At 49.0% G+C, this 15,120-nt stretch overlaps 1 protein-coding gene across 1 annotated transcript; it reads right to left on the reverse strand.

Annotated features, from left to right (window-relative positions):
- Positions 1-4,800: 4,800 nt before the first annotated feature.
- Positions 4,801-7,343, reverse strand: LOC144123477 (sulfotransferase ssu-1-like). The gene is made up of 2 exons (XM_077656298.1): positions 7,210-7,343; positions 4,801-6,018 (listed from the first exon to the last, which is right to left on the reverse strand). The coding sequence occupies exons 1-2, from the start codon at positions 7,294-7,296 to the stop codon at positions 5,038-5,040; spliced, it is 1,068 nt and encodes a 355-aa protein (XP_077512424.1). The 5' UTR covers positions 7,297-7,343; the 3' UTR covers positions 4,801-5,037.
- Positions 7,344-15,120: the final 7,777 nt, after the last annotated feature.

Below are 15,120 nucleotides of genomic sequence, written 5' to 3' on the forward strand. Positions count from 1 at the left end.
TGTAAGCTGCGCACGTCGTGTTGTCTGTAATGCATTCGGCATCATTGCACATGAATGGCAAACGCTGCGCCGACCATTCCGGGCGAAAGACGATAACATACACGCCACTGTTGGAGCCAGCGTCTCGCTACATAATTTACTGCTCAAGGAGTCAGCAATGTCTGCTGCTGCCTACTGCCCACCTAGCCTTGCAGACTGCGAAGACTCTCAGGAAGATGCGGTGGCGAGCACACGTCCGCTGTGTTCCACGCCGGGCGCTAAGGTGGATCTTCGCCAACTTATGTGGACTTTCCCAGGAACGCAGGAATCAAGAAGGAGGTTACTGGAAGTTAGACTTACTGCTACAAGGGAGGTACACCTTTCCTGGTGTCTAACGGAAAGCGCTAAGAGCAGGAGGAGCCTGCTCAAGTTTGTGGAAGAGAACAGCCTCCACGATCTACTTTAACTTATCTGCAGCCTCTTTTTATACCACATGGCAAGTCTTCCAATTAAATAAAAATGTACTCTCGCACATTCCGCAGCTGTGTTTCATGATATGACGCATTCGATTCGGCGGTCGACGCTCACGCGCACGTTCATGGTAAAAAACCGGAAAGCTGCACAGTCAGGGACAAGTCTGTTTACTACGTATGCTTCAAACGAAGCCGATAGCTCCGCTATTACCCGGCGGTTGCAGACCACACTTGTGGAGGTGAAAGAACAAAATTTTGTATTTCACCTCCACAAGTGTGGTCTCCAGCCGCCGCATAATAATAGAACTATCGGCTTAGTTTGAGGACACGGGGTCGGCAGACTTTTGTTTCCGACTGTGCGTACCGCATTGGCAGTCTTATCAAGCAAAATACACTAGAATGTTCGAAAACAGGTACAAAATAGAATTTTCAGCATATACATGCACCAATTTTACAAGCGCGTATTTTTACAAAAGATCTACAAAGCATGTATATATCCCCAAGCATTCAGGGTACAGCAATCTATACAAGTGAAATAGAATAAAAAAACAGATTCTAACTTTTACTCCATTCTATGAATAAAAAATTGTCCACAAGAGAAATCTCGACCAACTTAAATCTAAACTGGCACTAACGTTTGTTTTCTAGGTATGCCTGCACAAGAGCCTGGCTTTTGCGCATGACGGACATTGCGCAACATAAAATTCGGTGCCGGAACACTTCGTTCGGAAGAGCGACCTAAAGTACTAATAAAATTGGTCTTCGATTTGTTAGCATAACACCTTCCACCGCGAAAGAGCAAGAGTTTTAGTTACTTCAGTCGGCATTAACAGACAGCTGCAACGTAACCATCACCAGCGAAAAGAGACCTGAGTTTCGTGACTTCACCTAAGGTGCCAACGGTAACTCGCTGCCCGATTTTTCGTTGGCCGTCTTTTTTGAATAAGTTCAAGGTCGGCCAACATCAGCCGTACGGCCACACAGCCCAACGTCACGTTTCTGTTTCTTTTCGGCTTGCAATGGGTTGCTTTTCTCCAGCGGAAGGAGGACTTTAGTGAGCATGGCTCGGTCAAAATGCGCAGGAATAGGACCCACCAGACAAGTTGTGCGGTGGGCAGCAGAGCGAAGACTAGGCTCGCAGAGCCACCCAGCAGGAGCATGGTTCGGGTTGCCAGAAGGATGGCCAGCACTGCCGTCAGGGCCCGCGGGGCTATCCTGTTCAAGACCTTCTTGACTTAATCGTCGCTGCGCGAGTGTTTCAGCCCTCCTGGAAAAGCCCGTTCCAACACCGGCCCCGGGAGGGACAACGGGATGATACGCCCTGTTTCGGACATGGCACGACGCAAGCGAACGCAGCCTGCTCCCCGAGCACGCAGCCGCTGGCTCAAGTGCATCGCCGCTTCACCAGAGTCACCCAGTGGTCTAAGAATGGCACGTCCATTTCACGCGTCAAGGGGTGTTCGCCTCGAAACATCTTCTCTGTGCCTCCCTTTGGCATGATGACAACAGCAGCCCGCACGATGAGTTGACAAGCTGGCGCGCTTCTCGACGTGAGCCGCCAATCTGATAAGGCTTAGGCAAGCCGCATTCATTCTTGGATTTTAGCAGCAGCACGCTGCTGCGGGCTGCCGGGGCGTCGCTTCGTACATCATGCCGAAGGATTAGAACATACTTCTGGGGACAATATCAGAGGACCGACCATTCTAGCAGGGATGGACGCCGCGATACGAAAATGTAGTGCCTCCAGCGACAGATTTTCTGCGTGTGCTCAAGTGTTTTGTGTGATTCAGTGCCTGATAGTGTCATAGTAACTTTGCTATAACAGCATGAAGTTGAATTGGACGGTGTTGACAGTGTGTGAGGACTGGTGGCCAGGTTTCGCCGTCAGCGTTTCCATGGAAGCGAAGCGCAAAAGGCGCCCGCGTGCTGTGCGATGTCGGTGTACAGTCAAGATATCCAGGTGGCCGAAATGATTCCGGGACCCTTCACTCCTCACCTCTGTCTCTCTTCCGTCTTTCACTATTATTTCCACGAAAACGAAGTTAAGACGTCCACTCAGAAATGAGACAGATACTACTGCGCTCTTCACGGCTAGGCTTTCCCCCAAAAAAGGCTATGGCCATGATATATAACTTTTCAGTCATAAAAATCACCCACATGCACATCCCCATTATAACGTCTGCTTCCAATTTATCTTAGGCAAGCATTACCGCAAAAGGAAAATAAAATACATGACAGCTGCCAGCATACCTCCCGAACTGGTACCGCTAAAAGGTAAAATAACATGTGAGAGCTTATGGCAGCAAAAGATCAATAGCAGTTACAATCGAATGGGAAGAAAGGCATCTGGTCAAGTCTCCGGATCAAACTGTTTACGTGGTCAAGATGCTCACAGTCGTCTGGAGGGGTTATGACCCCACGACGTATACCGGCGGATGCCACAAGCGAACAAAAAAAAAACATGGCGATTTCACATTCACGGTAATGCGGATGACGAACGTTAGCGGGATTCCTCTTAGGCTTTTCGCATTAATAATTATATGTGTTATGGTTTTACATAAATTGCTTATTTTATTTATGCGTCTTTCAAGGGAGGCTTCTGCTTAATATCAGATAACCTTAAAATCAGACAACCCTAAAAGGTTATTTGATCACTGCGCAAGTCATGCTTCTTTGCAGATTTATACCGCTGAATGCGCCTATCTCAATTCGTTTTTTGCCATAATCGAAATGCGATTGGGTGACGTGTGCGCCTCCAGTGTCTTTGCACATGCTCGTATTTTTTTCCTCCATATTCCGTGTGTCACACCCCATTAAACAGTTAGTAGTACCGCCTGTTAGTCGTCGTATGTGCTTATTCTCGGTCCTTGTCCAAGTGTTGCGCCCCCTTCGTTTATATCATGCAAAGCCATCTTGCGCGACAACGCGCTCTTCTTCTGCTTGGTGAATCTCTTCCTGCCGCGTTTCATGGACGCAATGGACCTTGAGCGCCCGCACGTTGGGGGTTCGCACGCGCCTTACGTTTGTAACAGACAGGAGGGCAGCAGTGTAGGGCTGTGGATTGATTGGTGGCTTTTGAAGAACGAATATGGCTCAGTGACTGTCTCACTTATCGCTGGACACCACAACAGCACCGTGAGAGAACTAAGTAAGGTGTGAGTGAAAGAAGAAAGAGAAAAAGAGGCGCCGCAGTGGAGTTTTCTGGAATAATTTCGACCACATGGGGATCTTTTACTTGCGCTGACATCGCACAGTACACGGGCGCCTTTTGTATTTCGCCTCCATCGAAACGCGGCCGCCACGGTAGGGTTCGAACCCGGGTACTCCGGATCAGTAGAGGAGCGAAAGTGGCATCTACCAAATCAGTGTTTGCAAACGCTATCTGCTGTTTCAGTTCTCCTGTCATGAGCAAATAACGATGGGATAGTGTCCCACAAAAATTCCATGTACAATGTATTAAACGGCGCTTATTTTTGCACAAATTTCACAGGGCGTGGCATTTAAACGAAGGCAGAAATTTTCAGTTTAATTTTGCGACTATAATTAAAGAAAACTAATTTTTTTGTAGCTTACTTTGTGACGCTTTATTTTCCACCTATTTTCAGACGATTGGTCAGTTATACATAGCTATTTCAGTCCCCGCTGGTCGAATCCGACATCTCACTACTCTCGGAAATCCACTCAGCTTCTGTTAGTCATGGCCTCTAACTTCAAGACTTTTAACGACAACATCCGGCACCACCGCATGCTACGAGTTCAAAATTCACGACTAGATGAACTGAACCGATGCTATTGTTATCCGCGCGTCGGTGTCACTACATTCCGAGCATTGCTGTCTAACTTCCACTAGAGGCGTCTCAATTCAGCTTTCAATTACGTACATCTGCAGGGCTTTGTATGCTGGAAGATAATAATGATTGAAGCAGGCAGCATGTCCTCACCTGGCCGCTCTGCCTATAAAACGGGCCGCGCCATGAAATGAATTCACACCTGAAACGCAGTTGCTGTTTGCGCATTCACTGACCCCCTCCCTCCCCCACATTAGTCGTTCCAAAGTCGAGCGCATCGTCCCATATACGAGCGCGGACTTGTCTGGAGAGTATACTGGTTTTAAGGACTCATACCTTAATGTGCTTTATTTTTCGATTGCAGCTGATTGAGCTACAGTATGAATTCAGAAAAAAATGAGCATGAAGTCACACCATAAATTTTAGGTGTTAAGACGCGAAGACCACTTAAAGAAGGTGCAGTGAAATAATTCAGGCAACAAGAAGTCAAACTTAGGGTATGTGGTATGACCATATGCAGACCTATCTGGGAGGCGGAATACAGACTTCGGGGACTGTAGTGGTGCCAAGCAGACTACCATTTAATAACAATATACACAACAGTCATTGGCAGCACGGAGAGGAGAAACTGGAGCAGATACCGAAACTCCGATGATTGTTTACAGGCTAGTGTGTTTTTCATTAAAAGACAACGACAAATTGCAGTGTTACGAAGCAACTTTTACTGGGCTGGCAACTTCGTCAATAGACTGGCTGTTTTTCATAGAACATGCCATTGCTACGATAAATTCTAGTGTTCAAGGAAGGTAGACGTCATTCCACAATTCCATGACGTCGCTGCCTTGAGTCTTGCGTGCGATCCAAGCCTTCATTCTCGTTATTTTTTCCGGAGAGAATTGGTTCCTCCAGTCTCCTACTACACCCTTCCGGACAAGGTCTCCCACCAGTGGGCCTTCGTCCCTGTTTTTATATGGAGAAATTTTCACCTGCGTACTTCGTGGCACCTGTGACGAGTCATTTGCGCAGCCTTCCCGCTTCCTGTGGGATTCATCAGTAGAGGCTCCAATACTAAATGATAATTTTTTCATAGTTTCGAAACTTATCCCACTTAGCACCGTCTCGAGATATTCCGGGTTCGTCCTTAGTCGGTCACCGTATTCCTGTTTTCCGAGAAAATCTGCGATGCTTAAGACGCAACTTCTTGCGTTCTTCTTCACTTCCTCGTAGGTGAGGAAGAGCACATTAGGGTCATCACGGTGTTCGTACCAGGAGAACAGGTGGTCGAAGTAGTCGCCGTAGTCTACCTTGCCCTCGATGAACATGTCCAAAAGCTCGTCGAACGTGCCTTCCGCAAAACGGTGCCACGGCATAGCTCTGAGGTGATGGTAATAGGACACGCAGCAGTCGTAGGGGTTCCTGGTTACGTATATGTACTTTGCTTTTGCAGGGTAAGGTAGCTTGAAATACGGCAGGTGTGTCTTGATCGCCGTCGGTCGATGCAGTTTTCGGGCCCCTTCTGCACCTACGAACTCCAGGTAACTGCCCTTCCTCATTTTTTCCAGTTCGTGTGGCGTCAGTTTGCCGGCGAAGAAGATGTTTAAGACAATGTGCTGGAGCCATGTGGTCCCGCACTTCGGGTAGCTGGCAATGAAAACATCGCCTTCCTCCGGCTCGTAGGAAAGAGCGGACCGTAGTGTCTCAGCTTTAAAGACTTTGTTGAGGTAGAGTCCTTCAATCAAGCGGTGAGCGTCTTCAAAAGCAGCTCGAGCCTTCGAGACCTGCGTGTAGAAAACAAAGGCATGCGGTTTTGTTACAAGAGGTTCAGGACGTTTACCGCTCTGTTGGGCCCAGGATTTATCTTCGGCGCTCTACTCATTTTATTCGCCTTTCTTTTGCCTGAAATATTACGGTGCTCACGTCCTGCTTTTGCGTTTGTATCTAAAGGTATTCAGTTAAAGAAAGCACATTTCTTTCACAAAAAAATAGCGATTACGGACTGCTTAAATTTGCACGGTGCTGCCAAGTTAAACCCTTCTCGTGATATAGAAGCTTTTGTTGAAAGAATTTTCAGGTATTAGTTCATTACTGGTAGTTAAAACCTACTTTCCCCTCAGCCACAAAACTCAAGTCAGCCAACTAAAGCAAATAAGAATTACTATTCTTGTTTTCGAAGAGCGCTAAGAAGGATCGGAGCAAATCGAAGATAGTGGAGTGTGTCATATAACCTGGCATTGTGCCACTTTACAGAAGGTCTTAGAAAGAATCTTAGCCGTTTTCCATTCCTGATATTAAACCGAAGTTTTTGATGCGGACTCAAGTGGCCACAGTAATGAGACACCTATTTTGCTCTACTCCAAATATGGCTATTCTTTTCGACAACTTGTAGTTCCTATTGTTAAAATGGTTTGCAATTTATAGAGTAAGAGTAAAAATGTATTTTAAAAAAGCCGTGAAACTATCCAGGTGAGGCTTTGTGGGATAGACGGAGTAAGTCGCGTTTGCTTTCATTATAAGAATAGTAAAATAGCGCATAATAAGACGGCAAAAGAGGGAACCCAAGACGTCTCGTCTTTTTACTACTATCATGAATGACCAACTCGCCCAATAAGAATCACTTCTGTTACCATTAACTATGTGGAGCGCGAAACAAGGCTGTACGTTAAGCCAGTTGCGAGGATAGACGTCCGACTCCTTGTTCTCTGCCAAAGTGTAACATGACTGTAATCGCTACTCGTCCCTTCACCTCCCGTCCGGGGTCACTGCTGATTCCACACATTACTTAAATACGTGGAGAATTATATGAAAAAGACGGCCTCCTTCACATGAAGCAGGAAGGGAAGGCGGCAGGACTTCAATAAGTGGTTAGAAAAATCATGTTGTCCTGCAGCGATGATGTCATTGACTCTTTGCAAGAACAAACTAATTCCACTAGGGCTGTTACTCCATGAAAAGTAAAACTCGTTACTCACGGTAGCGGCCGTTTTTCCATCCCTTTCATTCTCCATCTTCTTCCATAGCTTTGACGCCTTTGTCTCAGAGCTGTGTTCGTTCGACATACTGACGATCCTCGAGCAAACCCTGCGAATGCCCCGTGCCGATGCCCTTCGACGAGTCAAGGGACTAGTCGTTGGACATGAGAATATATCCGTGCACGTCGCCGCTTGCAGGCAGCTGTTGAAATTCAACGCAACACGCAGATACAAAGGGAAAGAAGGCATAACCTGCGCGTGGCCGGAAATGGGTCATCTGAACGGCTTCCTGTCGGATAAACATAGTACACTTCAAGTGCTCGTGCTTCTTACTCGGAAATTCATTTTGCCACATGTGCTCTATTTTCTGACCTGCCGATGGGAGCCCGCAGGTGCAATGTACAAGCGCTGTGCAAAATTAAAGCAGTAAACACTTCAAAATGAAAGCTTACTCACCGCCAACGTCGAGAACTGTGTTACGCTAGGTGCATTAAACCTAATCTCGGTGTCTTGGATTTTCAACTTGCGCTATAGCTGCACTTTGGCCACTGCTAATGACCTATATACAAAGGTCTGTCAGTAACTAGAAAAAACTGCCATCTATTCAAAACGAAACACTTGAAGAGCGAAATGCTGCAAATACTAATCTGAAGCCTTGCAGTCACTGCCATCGCAGCCCGAGCTGTCCTTTTCCGACCGATGATGTTATCCACGCTTGACTGTGACTTCTGGCTTATTTTGAGGAGCGCACATCTCGGAGAAATAGGTAGGAGTGAAATTCTGAAACTAAATTTCAAAAAAATTTAAAATAGCGTCTAACTTGGCCTTAGGCAGTTTACATCAGCAAGCGTCGTGGACTCCTATCAAGAGGCGCCTGTCCCCGGCCTGACAGTATCATTTATAGCTTCAGAAATTGCCTTAGATATCCAGGCATATGTTTGAGAGGTTTCTACACCTTTTTAAACCTCGCATCATCAAGTTTTTATTCATGTTGGAGCAGCAGAGAGAGCCCTTTTGTAACGCCAGAAGCATGACAATGATTAAGATATCAGCTCGTAAGAGAGGCAAAGGAGTCAGATCGACTTTTTTTTCAGAAATGTAACAGAGTTTTATTGCGGCACAGGTGTTGAGAACTGTGCATATATACATTACTGCCTAATAGTGAGCTTTCGCCGTTTTTTTTTTCTTATTCGATAAAAGCAATCCTCCACAACTGTTCATTTAGCAGCAACTATTTTCACTGCTGCTGTCCCTTATTGTCAATTATCAAGTGACTTCAGTCCTTAAGCATTTCTGAGCCTATTTCACTTGTTCGAAGGCGACAAATATTGTACGAGCAGTCATTCTTTTGGAAACATTTTATGCATTTGATCGCCGGATGAAACCGCCTGGCGGAGACTCCAAACAAGGTCCTTTCTTAGCCTCTATCTATTGGCAAAAATGTACCCGGATGACATTAAACCTGAGCGCAGGTTTTGTGTCGAAGCAGCCACGTATGATCACATACTATGATAATGTAAAGAAGAACGTCCACCAGAGGATCTAGTACAAATTCCTTCTCTTTAGCAATGGGAGGCCGTTCTGATCAGCTCAGACCCGGACATTCAAGCCCGGGTCACCTAGTGGATCGCTACGGTCGCCGCTAGCGATGGGCTGGAGGCCATCTAGCGCGGACCGCCTGCATCTCTATTTTCACGAAATAAACCCTTTCCGATCCAATCATGGCTGTAGAAGCAATAACAACAACAACTTCCTCAGTATGAGGTTCTTCGACGCGGCGTTATCATTTGCAGTAACCTTTACGAAGCTTACAATGTGCCTTTGAACGAGCTAAAGTTGCCACCATTGCATCGTCGTGCCGCTGACTTTGTCCTAGCCAAGGCAGAGTTTCTGCGTGCCTAATAAAGCGTAATGGAATGGAATGGAAAACTTTATTGATTCTTAAGATATTAGCGAGTTGAGGACGAAGTCTTCATTCTTGATAACTTTGGGTCCTCTTAAGCCTTGGGTGGGCCCCTAGTCTAGGGCACCACTGAGGGGAACTTCACACAAACCGAACACAACTGGGAAAAGGAGTCTCCCGAAATTTGCGCGTTTGTATTCTCTGTGGATGCCAATGCTTTCATTACCATTTCAGTCGTGCGACGCATGGAAAGAACGCCACGTTTAGTGAGATTGGTAGTAGCGAAATGGAGATGCTATTTGAAGGGCAAGTGAAAAAGTGCAGACGCAAGCTGTCTAATAAAAGATGCTTTTGCGTGTAACTATGCCGTCTTTGCATGCCAGTAACAATATTCGAAACCTGCCCAACAGATTGGGAGCAAACTGCCCACTGTAGCAGGTTACAGTAAAATTATTTATTGGTAGCGAGAGTTTGTTCTCCACAGGCGGCTGTGTTTGAAACAGCCTACCAACCGGAGAAGTGGCGCATTGCTTAACCGCTGCGGCAGGGAGCCAGAGGCGGTATGAAGATTCCCCGAGATCTATGAATGTTAAGTAGCGAATGACCAAATCCGCATGTATGGTCATTTACGCAGAACATAGTCGACAGAGAAGCATTTGCGCGGAAGAGATCTCTAATTCACTCGCAGTTTACTCTTAAAGGGACCCAGATAGGGGGTCTCAATAAAGGTGCGATATGTCTGGGATGTTAAAAGACGACGGTTCATAATTGTCCCCCAGCAAGAATTATTTTAATGCGTTTTGAGGAAGCTGAGTTATATGCAGACAAAATTTGAACTTCCGCGTCTTCGCGCTTTTCTCTCTCTCGCACGCCAAAATGGCGGCGCTCCTCCGCCAGCCCCACTCACTCGGCCCCTCCCCTAAAAAGGATCACCGCCGCCGTGCACAAGCTCAGCGCTCGAGGCCATGGCATCTCCCAGCAAGCCGCGCTGCGGCTATACATTGTCGAAGCTTTGGGGGCGGTGCTCTATGCGCTGCAGCTCGTCACGGTGCGCAAGCCGTGCTGGAAGAAACTCGAGCTCGAGCACCGCAAGTCCCTGCGCGTGTGCCTAGGCCTGCCCAAAAACTCGCAGTGCGCCGCAACGTTGGCCGAGGCAGGAGCGTGGCCAATTGAGCTCCAATCAGCGCGCAGGGCACTGAATCACATCGACCGGCTTCACCACGCACCGGACGGCGGCTCGCTGCTGCAGCGTATGCGCTCGCACCCGCGCTCCCGAATGGGCGCGGCGCTGCTCGAGTATGAGAAGGCCCACCCCCTACGGCTCCAGCGCGCCCTGGCCTGCTTCCTCGGAGGTACAGCGAGAGATCGTCGGCATCGCGGGAAAGCGGAGCACACCCCTCTGTGCTGTGCAGCAGCTGGCCAGAGCCGTCATACACGAGGAGCTCCAGGTCCATATCCTCGTGTACACCGATGGCTCAGTGGCCCGTGACAGCTGCTCCCTTGCAGCGGCGGCTACCATCCCCGCCCTGCGAATGCACAGCCAGCAACACGCAACCTTCCTGGGCTCCTCCACCATGGCGTAGTTGATGGGGATCCGGCTCAGACTAGACCTGCTGCTCACCGTCGGCCCTCCGCCGCCCAGGAATGCTCTGCTGTGCGACTCCCGCCCCGCCCTCAGCCACCTTCAATCTAACGGCCGCGGTACCCCACTAGTGCGAGAAATTCGCTCGCGCATCGAGCGCCTAGCTCGTGCAGGGAGGATGCGCCGTGCGTGCACAGCGGGTGCCCGGTCACAGCGGCATCGCCGGCAACGATGAAGCTGACGACCTCGCGACCGCTGCACATCAACTGCCTGCCAGCGATCTGGCCCTTGCGCTGGAGGACGTGCGTGCGGCCATCCACGACCGTCTCCGAAAGCAGCACCCCGACCCACGCATAGCAGGAGGTGAGCGCATCGACAGTATCACCGGCTGTCGCGCACTTACACGGTCGCAACGTGTAATGATCCTCCGCGCGCGCATTGGTTGCGTGTGGCCCGGGGAACGACGGAAGTGTCACGGAATCGCGACAAGTGATGTGTGTGACGGATGCGGTGCAGTGAAAACACTAGAACACCTACTTCTTCACTGTGCCGCGTTCGCCGATGCTCGTCGCGATATGCTTGCGGCATATATGGCTCTGGGCATACTACCAAGACGCTATTGTGGCCACAGGGCAGTGCGCGCACTCGTGGGCGAACCTTGGTGAGCCTGTGTGCATTCCTCGAACACATGGTCTTGACGTCCCGTCTGTGCTCCGTCAGGTAGTTACACGCAGTGACCGAACGCTCCGCGAGTGCTACCTTGAACGATTAATAACTGGACGCCCCACTCCAGTTGTAGCCAACACAGTGCTGTGCGCGTGTGTTTTAATTCCTTCAACATGAATAATCACGGGCACAACCTGGACACATTTCTTATTGTGTAAATAGTTTGTATATTCTACTTCTCCCCTATCCTCTCTTCCTGTCCCCTCACCTCTTTCATTTCATTTCTCCATTCTGCCTTCTATCCTTTATTTCGGCTGCCCCAGCTCAGCTGCTTCAGTACCGATGGCAGACGCCGGGGCTAGCAAAAATATTTTCCTTCCTTTTTACTACTATTTTAATAAATAACCACTACCACCACCACCCTCGCCTACCTCAGCCGGCTGCCGCGAGCGCGGAGTGGCCGCGGCCGCGGTTGCGCATGACGTCTGAAGAAATTTTGTGCTGTGAACCAATGATAACCCCCCGGCTGCTGACGTAATTGGTAAGAGGTGACGTCGTCTGCCAGATTTTCGTGCGAAAGCTCGGCACCGCGCGTCGCCGCGAGGTGCGAAAGCGGGAATTTTTAAAAGCGTGTTGTAAATTTCCCGCCCGCTTGTGAGGTCTCGTACGCGGCATGAACGCTCGGTGGCCTGTACTCTACATAGTGCAAGCATTTTAAAGCCAAGCTCAAGCACCCCTTTCTGTGGCCCTTTAAGGGCAGGTTAAGCGTTACGTGATAGTGAAAAAAAATGACTGAAGGCTACGATAGCCGCAAATGCGAAATTTGAGTGGTACTGTTCACGTAATTTCACGCCACCTGCCACCCCTGGCAGGTGGCGTGTTGCAATACCGGCCACCCTCCAATACCTTCCCGTGGCAACCACCTTCCTGTTGTCCATTCCACCGCTCTCGCCGTGGCAGGCGGCGTTTCGCTCATCTACTACCTGCCGACACGCCACCTGTCAGGTAATATGTTATGCCGACAACGCCGGCAACGACGAGACGCGTGAGGAAACGCTGGAACGGGCGCCTAAGAGCTGTGCTTTAAAACGTACAGTGTCTGTGTCTGCAGAATGGTACGCAGAGAAGACCCCAGGTTTCTGGAGGAAACCATTCACACTATCGCGTCATATTCTTAAGGCAGAGCTCGCTAAAGAAGCCCCAGGTTGTATAAATTTCCGGAGCCCTTCACTGCGGCGTCCCTCATAGCCTGAGTCGCTTTGGGGAGTAAAATCCCCCTAAACCCAAACACAAACTACTTCTACTACAACGCTTACTCTTTCTCTAACCCTTCACTCCCTCTTCTCCCTTCCCTTATAGTGCGGTTGAAGTGCCCACCGACAAATGAGACAGATAGTGCGCCTTTTTTTTTTGTCTGCATTGCATATTATGCTTACATCTGCTCTGCACAAGAGATGAGCTGAGACAGTCTCTCGCTTAAGCGGATATCATCATCATCATCATCATCATCAGCCTTACTACACCCACTGCAGGGAAAAGGCCTCTCCCATGTCTCTCCAATTAACCCTATCCTTTGCCAGCTGCATCCACCCTTTGCCTGCAAACTTCTTAATCTCATCCGCCCACCTAACCTTCTGCCGCCCCCTGCTACGCTTACTTTCTCTTGGAACCCACTCCGTTACCCTTAAGGACCAGCGGTTATCTTGCCTTCGCATATATCAAGCGGATATATCAAACGTTTAATATTTACAAAACAAGATTCGTGATTACAGATGTCTCCGCGCGGTTCTGTCATATCGAGTGTCGAATGGAAACACTTCGGAGGCACTCTTGCCTATGCGAAGGCATGAGTCATAAAAGCGCACTGATAAAACTTGACATTGCGACGCATCTCCAGCCTGAAATGTCACTAGCAATATTTACTATTCAAGTGACCTCTGATGTTTCGAGGTAATCGCCCTCCACACTTAAGCTTTTCCCGCGAACCGTAGTGTTTGTTGAGAAGAAATCATTGCTGTTAATGCTGGAGAAACCAAATTGATTGTCGTATTCTTCGGACTGCGTCGTCTGTCCACCGACGCGTCGGACAGCCATCACCACCCATGCTGCGATCGCTAGGATGATTACGACCAGCCCGGCACCGATGCAGATCACCTTCACTGGGCCCATCTCCGGCTCGACAGGACCTTCGGGAGGTCTCACGTAGTTCTCGAGGATAAACTCCAGCGGCTGAGTGCTCGCAGCGGCCTCGACTTCGCTCTGCTGCTTGGTTTTTGTGGATACCTTGCCCTCCGGGTTCCACAGTGATGAACCGCCGTGGCGCGGGTCGCACCCGTACTTTGCTCGCGGTTGGTAGCGCCGGTGACGGAAGTGGCTCAGGCGCCGGTAGTTGAGGACCCTGGCATCTTCCTCCGGTGTGTGCGACTGGAACGTGTCCGCAGCGACCGGTCGTTTCGGCGACTGCACCTCTTGGGGTATCGGAACGACAATGTCGGCTCCAGCCGCACCTACAGCTTCTGGAGCCGGCGCCCTCTGTTCCTTGGGCTGCAGAGGCCTTGTTTTCGGTATCGGTGCCTTGCCGGCGGCAGCAGCGTCTTTGGTCGCTGGAGCAGCTGTCTTGACCGCTGGTGGAGACGCTGGAAACTGCTTCTGGGGCGGAGAGCAAGGATGCACTTCAGCGCCGGCCTTGACCTTCTTCGCAGCGAGTGACTGTCTTTGCGCTGTCTGCTGAGCGGTTTCAGTCAGCGGGTCACCCTTGAGCGCGGCCATCTGTTCCAGCTGCTGCGAATATCCCCCCTCAGCCCCGGGGACTCCAGGTACCTTGGCAAGCAGAGGCCGCGGGCGCCGAGAGCTTCTTCTTCTTCTTCTTCTTCTTCTTCTTCTTCTTCTTCTTCTTCTTCTTCTCCTCAAGTAATATGCTTTCTTCTTCTTCTTCTTCTTCTTCTTCTTCTTCTTCTTCTTTTTTTTTACCTCAGTAAATATGGCGCATACCCTCGCGGGGTGATTGGCTAAGGCACAGTGGAGAATGTACATCCTCTGCTTTCTTCTTCTTCAGTGTGCGCGTGTACAATTTCGCCTTCTTTCCTTTCTAGCGGCACTTTGTGCACAAATACTAGAATATTGAGTGTAGACGCTCAACTGATTATTACAAGAAGTTGGACTTCTAGCTACAACTGAGGAAGACTTCTCCATGTGGCTGACGAAAGACCTTAAGAGCTGGAGTCAGTCTGCTCGGCTTTCTGAATGAAAATAGACTCCACCATCTCTAATATAACGGCAGTCTCAACGTATGCCATGTGGCATGCGGTCGAATCAAAAATAATATATCCCGCAAACCAGGAATGTTATAGGAAATCCCAATGCGCGGGAAATTAAGTTACGACGGATTCGAAAGATATTAGACACAGTTAAAAGTGCTTTATCGTTTCTGTATGACAAGAGAAATAAAAAAGCTCAGATGAATTATGGCACTTAGCAACATGTAATTACAGAGGAGCTGTTATCATATTTATGTTTTTATTGGTTTGACTTTGCTCTGATCTTTTCAAGTCCGGCAGTGCGCTGCAGTCTCTGTGTCTCTAACAGTGCAGTTGCTGCTAAAAGCGTTTACTGGCCAAATTAAGTATGGACCGCGTGGTTGGAGTACCTATTTCAAGTTTCTATTGGTCGAAGCTGCCACGGCCGTAAAGTATTCACGGCGCTGCCGCAGCGCCTCTTCCTGACCACAGGCGCTTTATTATTTTAAATGTTTTTCACTAAT

Source organism: Amblyomma americanum, chromosome 3, assembly GCF_052857255.1.
Source record: "Amblyomma americanum isolate KBUSLIRL-KWMA chromosome 3, ASM5285725v1, whole genome shotgun sequence".
In the NCBI taxonomy this organism is placed as follows: domain Eukaryota; kingdom Metazoa; phylum Arthropoda; class Arachnida; order Ixodida; family Ixodidae; genus Amblyomma; species Amblyomma americanum.

Coding starts and splice junctions, on each gene's coding strand:
- LOC144123477 (XM_077656298.1), bottom strand. CDS start 7,296: ATGTCGAACGAACACAGCTCTGAGACAAAGGCGTCAAAGCTATGGAAG. Junction 6,019..7,209: donor ATGGAAAAACGGCCGCTACC/GTGAGTAACGAG, acceptor TTCTACACGCAG/GTCTCGAAGGCTCGAGCTGC.